The sequence below is a fragment of the Equus quagga genome, chromosome 2, assembly GCF_021613505.1.
Source record: "Equus quagga isolate Etosha38 chromosome 2, UCLA_HA_Equagga_1.0, whole genome shotgun sequence".
Classification (NCBI taxonomy): domain Eukaryota; kingdom Metazoa; phylum Chordata; class Mammalia; order Perissodactyla; family Equidae; genus Equus; species Equus quagga.
In genome coordinates this window covers 121028965-121053367 of record NC_060268.1, presented here as the reverse complement: position 1 = coordinate 121053367, position 24403 = coordinate 121028965, and the positions used below count along the sequence as shown (strand labels likewise).

At 37.4% G+C, this 24403-nt stretch overlaps 1 protein-coding gene across 7 annotated transcripts in view; it reads right to left on the bottom strand.

The window, feature by feature from the left end:
- KCNMA1 (potassium calcium-activated channel subfamily M alpha 1) overlaps positions 1-24403 on the bottom strand; it is a 713595-nt gene that overhangs the window by 18249 nt on the left and 670943 nt on the right. For all 7 annotated transcript variants that reach the window (XM_046653011.1, XM_046653014.1, XM_046653010.1 and 4 more), the window contains one exon: positions 23174-23304. In XM_046653011.1, coding sequence (XP_046508967.1) covers positions 23174-23304 — 131 coding nt within the window. The remainder of the gene's footprint in view (positions 1-23173; positions 23305-24403) is intronic.

Here is a 24403-nt window from a genome sequence, read left to right as displayed (position 1 = left end):
GTCACTCCTGGATCTTTGGGACTGGTGATGAGAGGCAAGCATACTGCTGGGCCTCAAAAGGCATCTCTTACGTAAGGTGACTTCTCCAAGATCAGGAGACATAGCCATCTCACCTAATACATAGAAATAAGTACAGAAAAAGAGGCATAATGAGGAGACAAAGGAATACATTCCAAGCAAGGGAACAGGACAAAACCCCAGAAAAAGGACTAAATAAAGCATAAATAAGCGACCTACCTGAGAAAGAGTTCAAACAAAATCTCATAAGGATGCTCACAGATATTAGGAGAAGGATGGATGAACTCAGTGAGCTCATTAACAAAGAACTGGAAAAGATGAAAAAGAACCAATCAGAAATGAAGACTACCATACTGGAAATGAAAAATTCACTAGAGGGACTCAATAGTAGAGTAGAGGGTACAGAAGAACAGATCAGTGAGCTAGACGAGGACTAGAGGAAATAACCCAGGTTCAACAGATAAAAAGAAAAAAGAATTAGACAGAATGAGAAAAGTCTAAGGGAGTTCTGGGACAATAGCAAGTGCATTAACATTCATATAATAGGTGTCCCAGAAGGAGAAGAGAGAGCCAAAGGGGCAGAAAATTTATTTGAAGAAATAATAGATGAAAATTGTTCTAATCTAAGGAAGGAAACAGACATTCAAGTACAGGAAGCACAGAGAGCTCGAAACAAGATAAGCCCAAAGAGGCCCACACCAAGACACATTATAATTAAAATGTGCAAAATTAAATATAAAGAGAGAATCCTAAAAGCGGCAAGAGAAAGGCAACAAGTGACATACAAACCCATAAGGCTATCAGTGGACTTCTCAGCTGACACCCTACAGGCGAGAAGAGAATGGCATGACATACTTAAAGTGCTAAAAGGAAAAAACCTACAGCCAAGAATACACTATCCATCAAGGTTGTCATTCAGAATGGAAGGAGAGATAAAGAGCTTCCCAGACAAGCAAAAATTAAAGGAGTTTATCACCAAGAAATCAGTTCTACAAGAAATGTTGAAGGGATTTATTTAAGTGGGAACATGATGACCACAAATAGGGATAAAAAAACTATCAAAAAAAAAAAAAAACCTCAAAAAAACCCCACCAGGCAATAAAATCACTGATAAAGGTAAAAACACAGTAAAGCTAGCAGACCAACCACCTGTGAAGAAAAGATGAAGGTTAAAAGACTAAAGTACTAAAATTATCTATTTCAATGATAAGAGGGAAATGGATAGACACACACAAAACAAGAGATCATATATGATTTCAAAAACAGAAAATGTGGGAGGAGGGGAGTGAAAAACTGGAGCTTTTAGAAAGAGGTTAAGCTAAAGAGTCTGTCCACTTGATATAGACTGTTATATACATAGAATATTATATAGGTTCCTCATGGTAATCACAAATCAGAAACCTAAAATAAGTAAGCAAATAAGATAAAGAAATCAAACATATTACTAAAGAAAGCCAGAAACCGCAAGGGAAGAGACCAAGAGAAAAAGAAAGGAACAGAGAAGAACTACTAAAACAGTCAGAAAAGAAAAGTAACAAAATGGCAATAAATACATATTTATCAATAGCTACTTTAAGTGTCAATGGACTAAATGCTCCAATCCAAAGTCATAGGGTGGCCAAATGGATAAAAAAAACAAGACTTATATATATGCTGCATACATGAGACACACTTCAGACCTAAAGACACTCACAAACTGAAAGTGAAAGGATGGAAAAAGATATTCCACGCAAATCGCAAAGAAAAGAAAGCAGGGGTAGCAATACTTATATCAGACGAAATAGACTTTAAAACAAAAACTGTAACAAGAGACAAAGAAGGGCACTACATAATGATAAAGGGAACAATCCAACAAGAAGATGTAACACTTGTAAATATCTACGCACCCAACATAGGAGCACCTAAATATATAAAGCAATTATTACCAGACATAAAAGGAGAAATAGACAGTAACACAATAATAGTAGGGGACTTTAACACTCCACTTACACCAATGGATAGATCATCCAAACAGAAGATCAATAAGGAAACACTGGCCTTAAATGAGACATTTGAAGAGATTGACTTAGTGGATATATATAGAACAACCCATCCAAAAACCACAGAATACACATTCTTTTCAAATGTACATGGAACATTCTCCAGGATTGATCACATATTAGGCCACAAAATAAGTCTCAATAAATTTAAGAATATCGAAATAACACCATGCATCTTTTCTGACCACAAAAGTATGAAGACTAGAAATCAACTACAGGAAGAAAACTAGAAAAGCTGCAAAAATGTGGAGATTAAACAAAATGCTACTGAACAACGATTGGGTCAATGAAGAAATCAAAGGAGAAATGAAAAAATTCCTGGAGACAAATGAAAATGAAAATATTACATGTCAAAATCTATGGGATACAGCAAAAGCGGTTCTAAGAGGGAGGTTTATAGCAATTCAGGCCTACTTCAACAAAGAAGAAAAATCCCAAATAAACAATCTAACAGCATATCTAAGTGTCCTGGAAAAAGAAGAACAAACAAAGCCCCAAATCAGCAGAAGGAAGGAAATAATAAAAATCAGAGCAGAAATAAATGAAATAGAAACTAAAAAAACAATAGAAAAAATTGATGAAACGAAGAGCTGGTTCTTTGAAAAGAAAAACAAAATTGACAAACCCTTAGCTAGACTCACTAAGAAAAAAAGAAAGAAGGCTCAAATAAATAAAATCAGAAATGAAAGAGGAGAAATTACAAGGGACACCTCAGAAATACAAAAGATAATAAGAGAATACTATGAAAAGCTATAGGCCAACAAATTGGATAATCTAGAAGAAATGGATAAATTCTTAGAAACATACAACCTTCCAAAACTGGACCAAGAAGAAGTAGAGAATTTGAATAGATCACTCACCAGTAAGGAGATCGAAATGGCAATCAAAAACCTCCCAAAAAATAAAAGTCCAGGACCAGATGGCTTCCCTGGTGAATTCTATCAAACATTCAAAGAAGACTTAATCCCTATCCTTCTGAAACTCTTCCAAAAGAATTGAAGAGGAGGGGAGGCTTCCTAACTCATTCCATGAAGCCAACATTATCCTGATACCAAAGCCAGACAAGGACAACACACAAAAAAGAAAATTTCAGGCCAATATCACTGATGAACATTGATGCAAAAATCCTCAGCAAAATACTAGCAAGTCAAATACAACAATACATTAGAAAGATCATACATCATGATCAAGTGGGCTTCATTCCAGGGATGCAGGGATGGTTCAACATCCGCAAATCTATCAACGTGATACACCCCATTAACAAAATGAAGAATAAAAACCACATGATCATCTCAATAGATGCAGAGGAAGCATTTGACAACATACAGCACCCATTTATGATAAAAACTCTAAATAAAATGGGTATAGAAGGAAAATACCTCAAAATAATAAAGGGCATATGTGACAAACCCACAGCAAATATCATTCTCAATGGAGAAAAACTGAAAGCTATCCCTCTAAGAACAGGAACCAGTCAAGGATGTCCACTGTCACCACTCTTATTTAACAGAGTATTGAAAGTCCTAGCCAGAGCAATCAGGCAAGAAAAAGAAATAAAAGGGATCCAAATTGGAAAAGAAGAAGTGAAACTGTCACTCTTTGCAGATGACATGCTTTTATATATAGAAAACACTAAAGAATCCACTAATAAACTTTTAGAAATAATGAATGAATAGTCAAGTTGCAGGATAGAAAATCAACATACAAAAATTGGTTGCGTTTCTATACACTAACAATGAAGTAGCAGAAATAGAAATTAAGAATACAATCCCAATTACAAATGCAAGAAAAAGAACAAAATACTTAGGAATAAACTTAACCAAAGAGGTGAAAGATCTGTGCATGGAAAACTATAAAACATTGCTGAAAGAAATCGAAGACGACACAAAGAAATAGAAAGATATTCTGTGCTCTTGGATTGGAAGAATTAACATAGTTAAAATGTCCATACTTCCGAAAGCAATCTACAGATTCAAGGCAATCCCTATCAAAGTTCCAACAACATTTTTCACAGAAATAGAATAAAGAACCCTAAAATTTATGTGGAAGAACAAAAGACCCCAAATAGCCAAAGGATTCCTAAGAACAAAGAACAAAGCTGGAGGTATCACACTCCCTGATTTCAAAATATACTACAAAGCCATAGTAACCAAAACAGCATAGTACTGGCACAAAAACGGACACACAGATCAACGGAACAGAATCAAGAACCCAGAAATAAACCCACACATTTATGGACAGCTAATATTTGGTAAGGGAGCCAAGAGCATACAATGGAGAAAGGAGAGTCTCTTCAACAAATGGTGTTGGGAAAACTGGACAGCCACATGCAAAAGAATGAAAGTAGACTATTACCTTACACCATGCACAAAAATTGACTCAAAATGGATTAAAGACTTGAATGTAAGACCCGAAATCATGAAACCTCTAGAAGAAAACATAGGCAGTATGCTCTTTTACATCTGTCTGAGCAGCATATTTTCAAGTACCATGTCTGACCAGGCAAGGGAAACAAAAGAAAAAATGAACAAATGGGACTACATCAAACTAAAAAGCTTCTGCACAGCAAAGGAAACCAGCAACAAAACAAAAAGACAACCTAACAACTGAGAGAAGATATTTGCAAACCATATATCAGATAAGGGGTTAGTATCCAAAATATACAAAGAACTCATACAGCTCAACAACAAAAAAAACCAACAACCCAATTATAAAATGGGCAAAAGATCTGAACAGAGATTTCTCCAAAGAAGATGCACAGATGGCCAACAGGCATATGAAAAGATGCTCAACATCATTAGCTATCAGGGAAATGCAAATCAAAACCACAATGAAGTATCACCTCACTCTAGTCAGAGTGGCTATAATTAACATGGCAGGAAACAAGAAGTGTTGGAGAGGATGTGGAGAGAAAGGAAGCCTCCTACACTGCTGGTGGAGTGCAAACTGGTGCAGCCACTATGGAAAGCAGTATGGAGTATCCTCAGAAAATTAAGAATAGATGTACCATATGATCCAGTTATCCCACTGCTGGGTATTTATCCAAAGAACTTGAAAACACAAATGCATAAAGATACATGCACCCTTATGTTCATGGCAGCACTAATCAGAATAGCCACGACTTGGAAGCAACCTAGGTGCCCATCGAGGGATGAATAGATATAGAAGATGTGGTATATATACACAATGGAATACTACTCAGCCATAAGAAATGATGAAATCCGGCCATTTGTGACATCATGGATGGACCTCGAGGGTATTATGTGAAGGGAAATAAGTGAGAGGGAGAAAGTCAAATACTGTATGATCTCACTCATAAGCAGAAGATAAAAACAACAACAAACAAATACATAGCAACGGAGATTGGATTGCTGGTTACCATAGGGGAAGGAGGAAAGGGGGATGGCAAAAGTGGTAATTAGGCTCACATGTGAGGTGATGGACTATAATTAGTTTTTGGGTGGTGAACATGATGTAATCTACCCAGAATTTGACATATATTACGATGTACATCTGAACGCTAAAAAAAAAAAAGTGTGGTATTGACATAAGAAGAGACATGTGGACCATTGGAATCAAATTGAAGGACAGAAATAAACTCACACACTTTTGGTCAACTGATTTTCAACAAGACTGCCAAGACCATTCTATGGAGAAAGAATATAGTCTCTTAAACAACTGGTGTTACAACAACTAGGTGTCCACATTCAGAAGAATAAAGTTGGACCCCTCCCTCACACCATATACAAAAATTCATTCAAAATGGATCAAAGACCTAAATGTAAAAGCTAAAACTATAAAACACTTAGGGAGGGGCCAGCCCAGTGTCTCAGTGGTTAGGTGCGCTCGTTCCGCTTCGGCGGCCCGGGATTTGCTAGTTCGGATCCCGAGTGTGGACATGGCACCACTGGGAAAGCCATGCTGTGGCAGGCATCCCACATATAAACTAGAGGAAGATGGGCACAGATGTTAGCTCAGGGCCAGTCTTCCTCAGTAAAACGAGGAGGATTGGCAGCAGTTAGCGCAGGGCTAATCTTTCTCAAAAGAAAACAACAACAACAACAAAAAACACTTAGGAAAAAAACATAGGGGTAAATCATCAAGACTTTTGATTTGAAAATTGATTCTTAGATATAACACCCAAAACACAGGCAACATAAGAAAGAAATAGATAAGTTGAACTTCATCAAAATTAAGCAAATTTTGTGCATCAAAGAATACTATCTAAAAAGTGAAAAGAAAACCTACAGAATGAGAGAAAATGTTTGCAAATCATATATCCAACACAGGTCTAGTATCTATAATATATTAAAAAAATCTTATAGCTCTATAACGTAAATACAAATAACCCAATTTTTAAAATGGACAAAAAAATTTGACTAAAAATTTCTCCAAAAAAGATAACAAATGGTCAACAAACAAATGAAAAGATGCTCAACATCGCTAATAATAAGGGAATTGCAAATGAAAACCACAATGAGATACCTCTTCATACCCACCAGGGTAGTTATAATCAAAAACTTAGATCATAACAAGAGTTGGTGAGGATGTGGAGAAACTGAAACCCTAACACACTGCTGGTGGGAATATAAAATGATACAGCCACTTTGGGAAGCAGTTTGTCAGTTCCTCACATGGTTAAACATAGAGTTACCATATAACTCAGTGATTCTAATCCTATGTATACATTCAAAAGAAATGAAAAAAATATGTTCATATGAAAACTTGCACATAGATGTTTATAGCAGCACTATTCATAATAGCCAAAAAGTGGAAACAATCCAAATGTCCATCTCCTAATGAATGCATGTACAAAATGTGTTATATCCATGCATGAATAAATATTATTTCGCCATAAAAAGGTATAAAGTACTAATACACGCTCCAACATGGATGAAACTTGAGAACATTATGCTAAGTGAAAGAAAGCAGTCACAAAACACTACATATATGATTCAATTTAGATGAAATGTCCAGAAGAGGCAAATCTACAGAGATAGGTAATAGATTAGTGGTTCCTTAGGGCTGGGGTGGGAGAGGAAGAGGCAGTGGGCATAGTTAAAGTGTATGGAGTTTCTTTTTGAGGAATGAAAATGTTCTAAATTTGACTGTGGTGATGGGTGTACATATCTGTGATTATACTAAAAACCATGGACTTGTACACTTTAAATGGGGGAATTGCTTGATGTTAAATTATATCTCAACAAAGACGTTAAAAAAAATAAATAGCTAAAAGGTAGCTAAACTTCTGATAGTCAAGTTTTTATCTGTTATACTGTATTACATACTGAAAAATTTGTTAAGTGGGTGATCTCATGTTAACTATTCTTATTACAATAAAGAAAAGAAGCAGCAATAAGTTGTAAAACTAAAAATCACACACACACACACACAAATCAGTGATGTGGAAGTAAAACTAAGAAGTTTGCCTAAAGTACATAGAGAAATGTGTAGATTTTCTTTCTTCTTTTTTTTTCAATGAGAATGCTGGTAGATACTGATGAAAGACAACAGAGGTCAAATTGATAAATAGCAAGCGTCCACAAGTTAAAGCTGTAAACAAATTCAAGCAAGTAAAAATGAGCAAGCAAGGAAACAAATGAATACAACCTGTCCTGCGTTGAAGAATGAACTGAGGATGAGGACCAGAATGTTCACCAAGTAAACGTGGCCAACACTTAGACCTGTACTAGGTGAATGTTTGAATTTAAAATGTTAAATGAAGGAAAAAATGTGACCTAACACAATATTATGAGAAAAAAAAATACAAGATCAGGTTAGCCAGAGACTGCTCTAGAAAACTTAAGAGCAATGTCAACTGAGTTTTGAAAGGACACATTTATTCCAAGAATTCTACATGCAGCTAAATTGTCAATAGAAGTCAATAAAAGTATTTTTGAATCTCTGAGTACCTAAGCATTTATTGATTTATATTCATTAAAAAAATACTCAAAAACAAAAGTCATCTTCCTTCAAGAATATTTAAAACTTTTAAAAATTAAAAAATGAGCATATTTGACTTTAAAATACTAGTGAAGCATACTGAAACATGGAATACAAAAGCTGCTGTATACATTATTTCAAAAGTGAATGCAAATGTCAAAAGTAATTCTTGAAAGAAAAGAACAGGACAAATTAATACAGTAATATTAAATTATTTTTAAAAGTCAGAAAAATGAGGTAGGAGAAGGATGGACATAAAGGTATGTAAATTCCCTGATATAGAGGAAGGAATCAAGAGCTACCAAATTTTTCTAGATAATAATACTTAGAAAATATAGTTTCAAGTATATTTACAGAACATCTGGTAACCACTAACTACAGTTAAAAACAGAAGGAATAGCTACACACCACTAGAGAAAATAAGCATACAAAATATAGTTCATATACCCAAAGACAGAGACTAAAAGACACACTTATAGAAGCAAGTGCAAAGCATAATGCAAAATTATAGCATTATATGTCATCTAACTAAACATAAATGAGCTTAGTGATTTGATAAAATGGCAAAGATTCTCAGATTTGTTCAAAACCAAAATCAAAATCAAACTCTATCTTCAGAGACCAACAGGAAAAAAACAAAACAGTCAGAGAAAAGAATATTTAAAGGGAAAATTTTAAAGTAGTACACTGAGTTAACTTTATATTGATAGTTAAAATTTACAATAAAGATATAACTTATCTATTGACAAAATAACATAACTGAAATATAGAAAGCAAAACTAACAATTACAGTAAAATAAACATGGATTGAGAGCGACATGTGAAAGTGATATGTGATATATCGCTGTGTTTCTAACTTTCACAGCTCTAACAGACCAAAATATAAGAAAATTAAGGATATAATAAGAGTGATTTAGTAGATTTGTGCTAAACTTTGTAACATTTTTAGACAGCTTCCAAACAATAATTACAAAAAAAGATCAATGGCCCAAAATAGAAAACTTCAATATATATAATAAATTATAAGCTATACAATCTACACTTTAAAAATTAATATAATAGTGGAAACAAAAGTAAATATCTCAACACTTCCAAGTTTAAAAAAAAAGAATCCTCAATAACTGTAGGTCAAGATGGAAGTCAAACTTAGAACATAGAGTACTTCAAAATTAAAGACCATTTGAAAATGACATGTAAAAATTTTATGGATAAAGGCCAAAGCTACAGAGACAAATACAGAGCCTTAAATGCTTTTATTATTAAACAAGAAAGAATTACAATAAATAATGTTAAGCATTAAAATAATTGTCTTTTATTGTTCTTTTTTATCTAAGAAAAGCAGCAAGATGAAATAAAGCGTCAATTAATGAAATAGCAAGAGGATATTTATTTAGTGAATTGATAAATTCAAGAAATAATTCTTTGAGATGTGGTATTTATACACAATGGAATACTACTCAGCCATAAGAAATTATGAAATCCAGCCAATTGTGACAACATGGATGGTCCTTGAGGGTATTACACTGCGTGAAATTAGTCAGAGGGAGAAAGTCAAATACTGTATGATCTCACTCATAAGTAGAAGATAAAAACAATGACAAACACACCGCAATGGAGATTGGATTGGTGGTTACCATAGGGGAAGGAGGGAGGGCAAAAGGGGCGATTAGGCTCACATGTGAGGGGATGGATAGTTTTTTGGTGGTGAACATGATGTAATCTACACAGAATTCAAAATATATAATGATATACATATGAAAGCTACATAATGTTATAACCCTATGTTACTGCAATTAAAAAAATTTTAAAAAAGAAATAATTCTTTGAAAAAATAAAATAAACAAACATGACAAATATAATCAAAAAACCCCACAAAACCTTAGAAATAGGAAAGAGAACACAGTGTCGTACATGTTTGAAAATTAAGACTATTATTCTGGAAGCTCTCTTTAATACCACAGTCACTGGACATGAGCAAGAAGAAGAGCTATCATTTTTCAGCAGAAAGCAAAATAATGCTCATCTACAGAGAGAGAAGATTATTTTTTAAAAAAGAAATTCCATGTTCCTTAACACGTAAACTGGACATTATAATGTCATATTTTTCTAGTAAAATTTTTAAGGTTGATATATGCCTAATTATAGATTCACCTGGATGTTTTTTAAACTTGATACAATTATGCTAAATTTCCACTGAAAATAGTTTATGAAATTGTCCTCCCAGGTATTATAATAAATATTAAAGATTTCATAACTAAACATTTTGAACAATACTAAAAATTAGAAGATTAATCAACCAGAACAGATTAATGAGAACCATAGTCTAGTAGTTATAAGATTATAAGATCTTTGCCAACAGGAGTTGGCAAATCACGCCCTTGGGCCAAATCTGGCCTGACATTTGTTTTTGTAAATAAAGTTTTTTTGCGACCCAGACATGCCCATTTGTTTACGAATGGGCTTTTGTTCCATAGTGGCAGAGTTGAGTAGTTTCAACTCAAGTATGGCTCTCAAAAACCTAAAATCTTTACCATCAGGCCCTTTACAAAAACATGTTTGCTGATCCATTCCTTAATATGATAAGGAAAGGCTCACACACCATGGGGAAGGAATGTTTATTCATCAAATGATTTAAGGGAAACTGGCTATCTGGAAAAAAATTTCGAAAATATGGTAAAGATTCAATAAATAATGATACACTTACATGATTTGTATTGTACAGATACTAATATGCTTTCAGAGAATATTTAATAGCGTGCTAACAATAATATGATATAATATTACAACATTCAAAAAGGCAGGATCCCAAAACACCATCATCAAAAATTCACGTTAAAAGTACAGACCTGAATTGATAAATTTATATTTATTTAAAAATAACTATACTCAGGGCTGACCCAGTGACATAGTGGTTAACTTCACATGCTCTGCTTTGGCAGCCGAGGGTTCATGGGTTTGGATCCTGGGCATGGACCTAGCACTGCTTGTCGAGCCATATTGTGGCAGCATCCCACATAAAATAGAGGAAGATTGGCACAGATGTTAGCTCAGTGACGATCTTCCTCAAGAAAAAAGAAGAAGACTGGCAACAGATGTTAGGCCACGGACAATCTTCCCCACAAAAAACCAAACAAATAAATAACTATACTCAGTACCTTCAAATTTTATTTGGTGATTAATTCTTGTTGATAGAGTTCTGATTTTTATTTTTTCCTATAATTTTATTTATTTTATATATTTTCTACTGTGAAAATGTATTTATTTTAAACTTCTAAAAAAGGAAGTAAATGGAATTCATACAACTCAATAGCAAAAAAACAAAAATTCTAATTAAAAAATGGGCAAAAGAATTGAATAGACATTTTCCCAAAGAAGATATTTAAATCACCAATATGTACATGTAAAAGTGCTCACTCAACATCACTAATCATTAGAGAAATGCAAATCAAAATGTTAATGAGATATCACCTCACACCTGTTAGAACGACAAAAAGAAAAGAAATAAAAAGTGTTGGTGATGATATGGGGAAAAGGAAACCATTGTACATTGTTGGTGGAAATGTAAATTGGTGCATATGGAAACAGTACACTGGTTTCTCAAAAAATTACAAATAGATTACCATGTGATCCAGCAATTCCACTTCTGGGTATATATCCAAAGGAAAGGAAATCACTATCTCAAAGAGATATCTTCTGCCTCCCAGTCCATTGCAGCATTACTTACAATAGCCAAGACGTGGAAACAACCTAAGTGTCCACTGATGGACGAATGGGTAAAGAAAATGTGGCATATGTATATACAACGGAATATGATTTAGCCATAAAAAGAAGGAAATCCTGCCATTTGCAACAACATGGTTGAATCCTGAGAGCATTATGCTAAGTGAAATAAGTTAGACAGAGAAATACAAACACTGTATAATCTCACTTACGTGGAATCTAAAAAACAGCTGATCTCATAAAAACAGATAATAGATTGGTGGTTGTTGTGGGTGGGAGGTAGGAGGTGGGGGAAATGGGTGAAGGGGGTCAAAAGATGTAAACTTCCAGCTATCAGATGGATAAGGTCTGGGGATGTAATGTACAGCACAGTGACTACAGCTAATAATACCGTATCATATATGTGACAATTGCTAAGAGAGGAGATTTTAAAAATTCTCATACACAATAAAATTGTAATTCTGTGAGGTGATGAATGTATTAAATAACCTTACTGTGGTAATCATTTTGCAACATATACACATATCAAATCATTACATTGTACAACTTAAATTTACATCATGTTATAAGTAAATTATATCTCAATAAAGCTGAGGGAAAAAAAGGAAGTAAATATTATAAAATAGTTAAATACAAAAAATGTAGCCACAAACAACCTGATGAAAATAGAGCTGAATACTTAACTGATCTCAGGATACCTGATAGTCCTCTTGTTGGGCAAGAACTTTTTAAGCATAAAAATTATAGAATTCACAAAAGACAACATGATTTATATGACTCCACACAAATTTAAATTTTATATGCTTCAAAACTATCATAAACACAATTAAATGTATAAGATGGCATTTACACACCAGAGATGTAGTGCGAATTGGGAAAATTGTTTCTGAGAGATAATATGGCAACATATATAAAGAACTTTAAAAATGTTTATATTTGTTGAAAATCCAGTCCCATGAAGTCCTGTAGAGGCTTTGCAAATCATGATACCCAAGAATATGACATGTTTAAAATGCTCTGGATAAAACACTAACTGTGAAAAGAAGAACCAAGACATAAAACTGGATGATTCCATATTTATGTACACATCTGGAAGTAAATATACAAAAATATTAACCATGCTTATCTTTGGGTTTTGTGAATACGGTTAATTTAAATTTTCTTCTTTATATGTTTCTGTGCTTTCCAAATTTCCACACTGAGCATGAATAACTTTTCTAATGAAAACACAGTCAATGATTTTTAAACAAAGAACATTCTAAGTTCTGCTTTGCAATGATAATTTTAGAAGATCAACATGAAAGTTTATTGTTTTACAGGTCTTTAGGATTTGACCTTCTTATGTTTCCCCTTCGGTGCTGAAATCAGTTACACTGAAACAGCAGAATCTTTTTGATCAATGAATCGCTGACATTTATTGAGCACCTACTAATCTCTGGCTCTTGGTTTGGCCTGAAATTGTATGCTTTTTAAAGAGAGTGTCACTTTCAAAATTGCCCATCAAAGGGTATAATTTGAGGGTGGGTCACAGGCTGTCAAAGGTGCCTGAATAACTCTGGCATCAGTCACAACTCTGAACACAATTCTTTACCCTCTGAGCTGGCACTGTATCCCAGATGTCTTTCCTTGATTTGTCCATGCAGGCATCAAGGAGCAGCGCTGTGGGCAGCAGTATCTGCTGTGACAGACAAGGATGACGTCTTTCTGTCAGTAGAGCACTCTTGCTCACATTTTAATGTCTCAATATTCAGCCGCAGAGAAGTACCTTGAGCATTGCATATGGGTGTGCTCTGAGTTTGTATCAAGGTCTTTTTGTGATCTGAGTAGCTTGGTGAAAAGAAATGACTTTCCTTGAAAAGAGATATAGTCAGTCATATTAGAGGGCACAAATTTCTTTATGTCATCGGAGTACTGCTCACAGAGCATATGGCAGTCTGCAATTAAGTATCATATCCAGGGCTTTCTGCACAGGAAGTGGCTGTTTCAGTATCATGTGGCAAACCTGGTGTTAGGACTTCAAATGCCAAGGATCAGAGACCATTTCTGCAGATGATGTACCAGCTAGAACAAACCTCTCTACAACTGACCTGACCCAGAAGGCACAATTCTTTTCTGGATTAACAGAAACACCAAAAGCGAAGAAAGAAAATTCTGATGGAAGGATTGTAATAAGTAGGTGTGATCCTTTGCCTCCTAAGCTTTTGTACTGCTAGTCCTTTCTGTGCCTTACCACAGCCCATGTTCAGTACACCTGTGCTAGAAGTCTTGTGAAGAACTCTTCCATAGAACTTCTAACCCTGGCAGGACTCGTTTCAAGGGATGTTTTGGGCAGAGGCTTTTGCTATGGCTGTGTCTGTGTCACATGGGCATTGGGGAGGTTATGAGAACTGAGTTAGAGTCCTGCTCAGCCTGGAAACAGACCTGTGTAGTCTAAGGCATATGTCAGTCCCTCCTCCCACTGCCAAGGTCAGGGTTCCACACCTGGTCAGGGAAGCTTTTCCTCTAAGTAAGGCAACACAGCACCCCAGTTACATGTACAGACTTCAGAATACAGCTAGTATGGTTTTAAATCTCTCTTTTGTCATTCAACAATGGGAAAGTTGCCTAACTTTTCTATGCATCGGAATCCTCATCCATATAAGAGGGATTAAAAAAACAAAACAAAACAGCTCATAGGGTAGTGTTAAATGAGATACATCGTGAACTTCTAATGTACAACAAATACTCAATAAATAGTAGTTTATAAAAAGATCAACCAACTAGCCATGCAACCAAGTTAGAAAATTCCCTTCTCGCTGTGCCTCTGTGTTCTGAGCTCTAATATCAGAGAGCTGGCCCAGATCACATGGGTGAGCCCCCCTTGGCCTCTAAACTGATGATTCTCAGATCCTGTAAGTAGATAGAGTAACAGGCATGGAAGGAAACCAAGAAATGCTGGGGAAGGACCACTGATTGCAACAGGGAAATCTGAGCCCACAGCGCCATCTAGCCTGCTCTGTGGACGCCTTCTGAGTGTGTTTCCAACACGCTGGAGCGTCTTCCTCTTTTTATTTTTTTAAAGTATAATTACCAGAGCTTATGTTTCACAGTTAATGCTGTCAAGCCTTTTAAACTAATTGGTCTTTTATAGAAAATTTAACTGAAAATTAACACATCTTTTAATAACATTGCCTTAACTTTAATGGCACTCTGCCTTTCGTTTATAATTGCTCTAAAATTGTCATTTTCCATGTCATAGCTGCCATTTTTTATATTTGCTAGTTTTCATGGTGTAGATTTTTATTTTTAGTATTTTTCTTTCACGAGGGATGAAAACTATTTGAGATTTTTTTTCAATCCAGGCCTGCCTGGCCTGATGTGACAGCCAGTGGTACATTCTGAGTCCAACAGAACACACTATTGTTTGCCATGCTGACACTGGGCTAGCTCATCTGCCTCAAGACTGCCCATGAATGGTGTCTCTCCTGGTGAACACTAGAAATGGAGGCTCTGGAGTACAGTGTAAGGAACAGGGCCATGGAGGAGTAACTTGTTTATGTAACTTACTTCACACGGCACCGGGTTAGTTTGGGTTGACCAAGAACTTGGTCTTCTCCATAACACACTTCAGGGGTTTGGCCCTAGATGCAAGTACAGTTAGGAAAATAAATCAAGTGAGTTCATCTTCTAGATGGTCACCTTCTCCAGTCTTACCAACATTAAGTTCAGTTATTTCTGGCAAACAGAGGCCAACTCTCTGATATTAGAAAATAGAAAATAAAAATAGAACAGAGAAACATTATATGTATATATGTGTGTGTGTATATGAGTGTGAGAGTGTGAGTGCACACACATATACATATGCATACATATACATAGACACACACATGTATATAATAAACCTACTTCTTTGGAGTTACATTTGATCTTGAGAGATATTTGTCTGCTCTGTGAAAGATTTTCATATAACTTTGTCCTTACCTGATTACTTTACAGTGGGGAGGGGTTGTTAATATCATTCCTGTTAACAGTTGGACCCAACTGAGTCCCAGATAGTGGAAAAGACATGGGGCTGTTGGTGAGCTGGGACCAGAAATCTATAAGCCCTAACCTATGGCCCAGTGCCACATTGTTCCTCCTCCAAGTCATTGCCTTTGTTGTGAAATACTAATTTATTGGACAGGCTGTGCCGTAGTGGGCAAAGCAAAGACACACCTGACATAATGCTTATATTGAAGCTTCTCTTGGGTTCCTGGGAGATTTGGCAGCAAGGATCCCTCAAGGATGAAGTCCTCTATTGTGCCTATAATGTTTCCTAGAGTGCACTGGCAAAGGGGGCCTCTGGATTTTCTCTACCCTTTCTCTTTACACTGTTAGGGTATGTATTTTTCTTTATTTTTTCCAGATTAGGTAGACCCTACAAATCTGAAACTTCATGAAATCTTATTTTCTAAAAAAGTGACCACACGACCAAGCTGTGTGCACTGAAATTCATTAGCTCTTATAGTAGGTTGCTCCTTTTTCTCCCCAGAAGGGGTTGTCTTCTCACTGCTCCTTCAATACTGGTGGTTCAGTGTGGTTTACATCTGTTTGGGAAAGGTCAAGGGCTCAAGGAAAATGGACATCATGTGCTCAACCTTCTGACTCAGAGGACAGTGAATGGCCAGAAGATCGAGGATGCTGACTGATGACAGACATTGTAACATAGGCTCACAAAATTAGAAGCAGGAGGCTGGTAAGGCACATTCAGTGAAATGGACAAGGCCGGGACCAGTGGGATGAATGAAGCAGGCCTGGTGGTATGTAATAGGGCACAGTGTGGACTGTGGCTAAAGGGAGCACTGCTCAGCTCTAGCCAATTGTTTTGTGGGAATCTGGGAATCTACCTTATGACTACAATCAAAAGAAGCTGGAAATCCATATTTTATGTAAAATCTTGTAATTTAAAAATATTGTCAATAAATTCCATTTGAAAATTAAAACTTTGGGAAATGTAGAAGTCTATGGGATGGGTATCTCCTACAATGTGCTATTTTGAGAATTCTATGATAAATCATTTATTAGAAGCAAGATATCAAACCAGGTACTCACAGTAACATATTGTTCTGTTTCTCTTCCTTTCTTCTCCTAAAATAAGTGGACAAGGATGGGGTGTTGGATGGGAAAATAACCAGGGGTTACACTTCAGGAATCAACTCAGTGACGGGTTTGTCCTCCCAGTCAGTACACAGGGGAAACAGTGGCATTATGTGGATGCTGGTGGTATCCAAAAGAAAGTGCATCCTCTAACCAAGACTGAAGGGTCTAACCCCAGACCACGAACTGCACTGGATGTGGTCTTTTGTACTCAGAACACTCACAGTGTGGCTGATGGCCATGCCCGTCTGACTGCTTCTTGTATATTTCTCTCCCACATCTACCATATTCCAACCATGACGGGCTGCAACCATTGCCTCAGATGAACCAAACCCAGGACATCACCACTTCTCAGTCTTTGTTTTTACTTTCCCTTCTGCCTAGGAAAGCTAGTCACTTTCACCCCTAGGTGCCCTCTTCTTCTGATTTTTCAGTGTCAGCTTCAAAGCTGCCTCCTAAGACAGCTTGAATCTGACCACTATGGCTAAAACAGGTCTCCACACCCATTCCAACTATTTCGTGTTCTTCAAATCAGTTACCCATCTAACATTGTTCACTTACTCACTTACAAAGTTACGGCCCACTAGAGTGAAGGTTCAAACAACATGAGAGCAGGGTCTTCACCTTTCTTCTTCACTGTTGAATCCCCAGCTGGTAAATAGTGCTTGGCATTTAGCAAGTGCCCAATAAATATATTGATTAATAACAACAAATACATACAGAGCTTGTCATATGCTCAGCACTACACTAATCCCTTTATGACCTAAACTCATTGAATCATCTCAACAATCCTATAATATCTATGAGGTATTATCTCCATTTTAAATACGAGAAAACTGAGGCACAGAGAGGTTCAGGTCACACAGCCAGTAAATGATGGTGCTGGGATTCACATTCAAGCAGCCTGGCTCTCATGTCCATGACCTATCTTTTCTTTCTAGCGAGGGTCCAGGTGGAACCCCTAAGCGGGATGAGGGTAGGGGGAAGTGGTGGCTGTGTGGAAAAGAAATCTGAATACTCATGTACCAGTTTCAGCTCTAAATAGACAGGCTTCTTTTCATCTTTTGTGTGTGTGTATGTGAGCAGCAAGCTGGTATCAATCTGAAAAATACATTTCTTAGTTACGATCTTCTTCTTAGAGGCATATACCCATAAGAATAATTATTCCCTCTCATCATGTGCTTCAGCTGTTGATTTGCAGGAGAAAGCCATAAGGCCATGTCTGTAACATCCCTATCTGTTCTAGGAATGCCTGTGAAGAATCAAAACATTGTTCTTTTAACAAATGAAGCAGTAAGCAGCAGGAGTTGAGTTATGAAGGACAATATTCAGGGAATGTTTAGACACATGATTAAATGGCAATTTTTGGAGGAGTGCTAGAAAAAGAAGATCGTCGACATCTACAGAGATGTGTGTGTGGATGTCGTGATGTTGCATATAAAAGAATGCCTGAGATGGAAGCTGACCTCTGGCTCCTGCTGTTTGGAGGAACCTCACTTTCTCAATTTATATTCCTGCCAACCCTTTCAGTTCCTTCTAGTTATTGCCTCGGTACTTGACTGATCTCCTATTTTTTTTAATAAATTAGGGTTGGGTGGAATGCAAAGAAATCCCAGGTAACATTTTATCAGACAGTCTAGATCCAACTGAGTCTGTTGAACCAGATCCAATTCAAGACCTCATTGTGGAATTTGTTCATCCCAGACAATGAAAACAAGACCTGGAATAATTGGATAGGCATTTGATTAATGATTTGGAAAGTCACCATCAGTAGATCAGTGAAATATGTCTTGCTTCAACACTTAAACCAGGTTTATTCATATTATTGTACAAAAGATCAGATGCTGTGGCTGAAGTGCTTCACATAGTTCTGAGCCTCAATGCACGCTGCTGCTGCTGCTAATTACAATGACAGTTACTAGATTCCTGACGCCCTCTTTTCCCAGGCTGGAATTCAGAAGAAACGCTGCTCACAGACTATTGTATCTATACAATAATGCCTTAGTTACCCTCTCCCAAACATTTTCGTTTGCATTTCAAAGGAGATTAGAGGTAACTTTTTTTTTTTACTTAAAACCAATCTACTTTGATTTCTCATCTGAGTTTCTAAAAACTGACTCCCTAGTGATGCTGAGACAGACAGCTGTGCAATTCAAATTCAGATGTGTCCACCACCCCCACCCTATGGCCACCATGCACCCCTTTGGCTATATAAAGGTAAAGTTCTTTGGTGCTTAAAACCAGTTTTATTCCTTGGAACCAAGGTTGGCTTCATGGGTGTGTGGCCTGTGCAGTCACCCAGGGCCCATGATCAGAAGGTCTTTTACTTGGTTTAATGTTCTTCTGTCACCTATTTTGAAATTCTTAATAATATATGAAAAAGTAGCCTTGCAAATGATGTAGCAAGTCCTGCCTGGAATATACCAAATGGTCGATATGTAGAAACATAAATAATTTTATAAATTTGGATTTCAAAAAATTTTAATAAAGTATTTTGTAGTTCTGAAAAAAAACTATTGTAAAGAGTTTAATCATCTCTTAGTGAGAATAGTCTTCTGAAATCTCTCGAATTAGGATCAGAAGTAAAATGAAATTTCTAAACAGATGAATTATAGAAATCTGTTGAAACCGAATTTGGAGAATATGAGCACTATTACAGACAACATGGCCCTGTAAATGAGCACATCCTGTAGCTTCTCTCATTCCTTCCAGCCTGCTTTAGGCGTTTGCCCAATCTGAGCTCAACATCACTAGCAGGTAGAAGGGTTAAACTCAGTATCCTCAGGCCATCAGAAGATCCTGAGCCCTGGGAAACCAAGAAAGTCCTTCTCTAGGGACCATTTTCTCTCCTTCTTGGCTTGGAAAGCAATGGTATGGCATGCAGCCTAGTCAACCTTAATTCAGATGAATGTTGTTTCATAATTGTTTTTAAATCCATAATTCTGATTTTTAACCAAGATATGCTTGCAGTTGGACCACATTAAGGAATATAGAGTAAACTAAATTAGTCTTAAAATGCTTTATGTTTTCTTCTTTCTTCAAATAGAGGTCCTTCTGGGATTAGCTTTAATGAATAGATGAGAATAATGCATAATTAGCACATCAGTTGTTTAACACATTCAGGAGAATAGCCTTCTTAAGCACTTTAAGAAATGTATGTGTATGAAAACTCTCTGAGCTATGTTTATGGCTTTAATGTGTTCAATAAAACTTTTCTTCATGGATTCTCCAAAGGTCAATTTTTAGCCAGCCTATGTCTGTATTTTCACAAACCGTAAATTTGAGAATTCCAGAATAAAGAGGCTTTTCTATATAATAAATAAACACACTCAGTGGGAACACTTCACAATTCCCTGGTTATGACCCATTCTAATGTCTGCTTGCCTTTGCAGTTCAAGATGGTTCCGTTAAAGTGGGACCTACTTTTTACTGGTTATTTGTTTTCGGTCTCAAAAGTGAGAGAACAACCGGCTTGATTGTTTGATGCATATTGAGTTATAAAAGAAACCAAAGATGCTTTTGATCCCTCGTGCAGCCCACCCTTCTCTCTGCCACCACTCCATCCCTTCCCTGCAGCAGAGAACTGGCCAACCCTGGCCCTCATGCCTGGTGCTCTCCTAGGACTCTGTCTCAGTGACTGGCAGTGACCTAGGAGTCACCTCTGACACTTTGTCCTTCCCCCTTCTGCTCATATTCAATCTATTCCCAAGGCCTGTTGATTTTACTGACAAACTCCACTCAAATCCATCCACTGCCCTCCAGTTCTGCCAGCTCCAGCCTAGTCTAGGCTATGAGAGCCTCTCACTGAGACTTCCTGCGGCCATCTTGCCTCCTGAGCCTTTCTCCACACACTAGCTGAGGCAATCCTTTGAAAACATAAACCTGATCACATCACTTGCCAGCTTAAAACCCTTCAATACCTCCTCATTGCTCTTAAGAAAAAGACCAAAACTATGAAAATGGGTTCAAGGTCTTGGGGTCCACACTTGCCTCACCCTCCCCTTTCCCTCTCTCACTGTGGTCCAGCAACACTGGCTTCTTTGGCTTCCTTGAGATTGGTGTTCCCCCATGCTGAGGGAGGGTCTTGCCTTGATATTGATGGCTGCTGACTGATCAGGGAGGTGGTTGCTGAAGGCTGGGATGGCTGCAGCAATTTCTTAAAATAAGCCAACTATAAAGTTTACCACATCAATTGACTCTTCCTTTCATGAACGATTTCTCTGTAGCATAGGATGCTGTTTGATAGCATTTTACCCACAGTAGAACTTCTTTCAAAATTGGAATCAATCCTCTCAAAGACTGCTGATGCTTTATCAACTAAGTTTATAGAATATTCTAAATCTTTTGTTGCCATTTCAGCAATCTTCACAGCGTCTTCACCAGGTGTAGATTCCATCTCAAGAAACCACTTTCTTTGCTCATCCATAAGAAGCAACTCCTCATCTGTTAAAGTTTTATCATGAGGTTGCAGCAATTCAGTCCCATCTTCAGGCTCCACCTCTGATTCTAGTTCTCTTGCTGTTTGCATCACATCTGCAGTTACTTCCTCCACTAAAATCGTGAACCCCTCAAAATCATCCATGAGGGTTGGAATAAACTTCTACCAAACTCCTATTAATGTTGATATTTTGACCTCTTCCCATGAATCACAAATGTTCTTAATGGCATGTAGAATGGTGAATCCTTTCCAGAAGGTTTTCAACTTACTTTGCCCAGATCCATCAGAGGACTCATTGTCTAAGGCAGCTACAGCCTTATGAAATGTACTTCCTAAATAATAAGACTTGAAAGTCAAAATTACTCCTTGATCCATGGGCTGCAGTATGGATGTTAGCAGGCATGAAAACAACATTAATCTCATTGTACATCTCCATCAGAGCTCTTAAGTGACAAGGTGCTTTGTCAATGGGCAGTAATATTTTGAAAGGAATCTTTTTTCTGAGCATTGGGGCTCAGAAGTGGGCTTAAAATATTCAACAAACCACCTTGTAAACAGGTGTGCTGTCATCCAGGCTTTGTTGTTCCATTTATAGCACACAGGCAGAGTAGATTTAGCATAATTCTTAAGGGCCCTAGGATTTTCAGAATAGTAAATGAGCATTGGCTTCAACTGAAAGTCACCAGCTGCATTAGCCCCTAACAAGAGAATCAGCCAGGCACTGACTTCTCCTCTGTAGCTATGAAAGTCCTAGATGGCATCTTCTTTCAGTATAAGGCTATTTTGTCTACATTGAAAATTTGTCATTTAGTGTAGCCAAGTTCACTGATTATCTTAGCTAGATCTTCTAGATAACTTGCTGCAGCTTCTATATCACTTTGCAGTTTTATGTTACGGAGACGGCTTCTTTCCTTAAACCTCATGGACCAACCTCTGCTGGCTTTAAACTTTTCTTCTGCAGCTTCCTTATCTCTCTCAGCCTTCGTAGAATGGAAGAGAGTTAAGGCCTTGCTCCAGATTAGGCTTTGGCTTATGGGAATGTTGTGGCTGGTTTGATCTTTTGTCCAGACCACTAAAACTTTCTCCATATCAGCAATAAGGCTGTTTCACTTTCTTATCATTTGTGCGTTCACTGGAGTGGCACTTTTAATTTCGTTCAAGAACTTTTCCTTTGCATTCACAACTTGGCTATCTGGTGCAAGAGGGCTAGCTTTCAGCTTATCTTGGCTTTCACTAGATCCTGATATGCCTTCCTCACTAAACTTAATCATTTCTAGCTTTTGATTTAAAGTGAGAGACTTGCAACTCTTCCTTTCACTTGAACACTTAGAGGCCATTGTAGGGTTATTAATTGACCTAATTCCAATATTCTTGATTCTCAGGGAATAGGAAGGCCCAAGGAGAGGAAGACACATGAGAGGACAGCTGGTCGTTGGAGCAGTCAGAACACACACAACATTTATCAATTAAGTTTGCAGACTCATATGCGTCCATTTTGTGGTACCCCAGACAATTACAACAGTAACATCAAAGATCACTGATCATAGATCACCATAACAAATATAGTAATAATGAAAAAGTTTGAAATATTATGAGAATTTCCAAAACATGACACAGAGACTCGAAGTGAGCAAATGCTGTTGGAATAATGGTACCGATAGACTTGCTTGATGCAGGGTTGCCACACACCTGCCATTTGTAAAACAAGCAATACCTGTGGAGCGCAATAAAGTGAAGTGCAATGAAAGAGGTATGCCTGTAGTTTGATTAACCTTGGTAACCCCTTACAAACTGCAAGCTTTTTTGGTGGTTTTGATCTCCACTGTAGCTCAAGCTCCAGCCCAGAGCCTCTCATGTTGGAGGTTGGAGGTGTTCAACTCCCACACCCCCACCCACTCACCGCGCTCATGAGTGAGTCCAGGACGCTGACGGCAAATGCTGTCCCACATGCAAATGGCTGTGTGAGGTACAGTTCTGTGTCAGGGTCATCATCATCGTCTTGGTCCAAAAACTGAACATTAGTATCATTCACTAGAAAAAGCGTAAAATAAGAATTAACTCAAAAGTCACATACAGGCAGCTGAGCCAGAGAGAGAGCAGGCTAGTGGTTTAGAAACACTGAAGTCACTGAAAAGGAAAGAAAAGCATGGGAGAAGCCGGGGATGGATCTTAGGGTGGGGGTCAGTGGGACTCAATGGACTGCTCCTACTTGATTGTTCAAGTTTCCAGGGCCTAGAGAGCAATGAGTTCAAGCAGATTTGCTCCATGGCCAGCTGCTGGAGGACTAGTGACAGTAGTGGTCAATCCTTTGGTATAGTTTTAGAATCATGACTGAAAAACACCTTGAAGCGTTTTTTGGTAGCCAAGTCCTTTGAGAGATGGACATATTTCAATGATGAGTAGCCATGCTGGGATGGTAAGTTTAGCCACAAGGAAAAGAAAGCAACTTTTTGAGAGTGAAGAGCAATAGACTGAGAACACAGCAAAGGTAAACAGCAAGGAATTCACCAGCAGGCACAACCCACAGCCTGCCTGGGGATCTGCCTGAGTAGTGCCTGGTGTCCCTGGCCCTGAATACAGGCGCGCACCCAACAGGCCCTGTTTGGTACAAAGGTGATCCCAGGTGGGATAGATTCCTGGCTGTCTCCAGCTGCCTGCTGACAAGGACTTGCTCTGCATTCTGAGTTGCATGGAGATGCCCACGTGCTCCCTTTCCCCTTCTAAACAGCTGGATCTTTCATGTGCTCTAACTCAAGCAAATGCAGCATTTGATGCTGTATTTCATTTCCATCTGAGGATTCCTCAAGGACTCCTCCGGCATGCATGTGTAGACTGATTGGTTGTGTCACTGAGATGTCTTTAACTTATTAAAAATTAAATGACAAATTAATTTCCATTCCCATCTTGGCTTCAGAAATTATCAGTTTTGAAGAGCAAGTAATAGGAGAGAAAGTGTGTGGCTGGGGAAGAGATGAGCACTCATGATTTCTGGAATAATTATCGTGCTTTTAGGAAAAGAATAGATAGGTTTCCTTTTTCTGATTTCTTTCTAAAGGTATCAGCAGCTAATTCTCTTTCTCAGAGTTATTGTTGCAATTTTTTTCCAAAAGTAACTTTTTGGATAACTTTT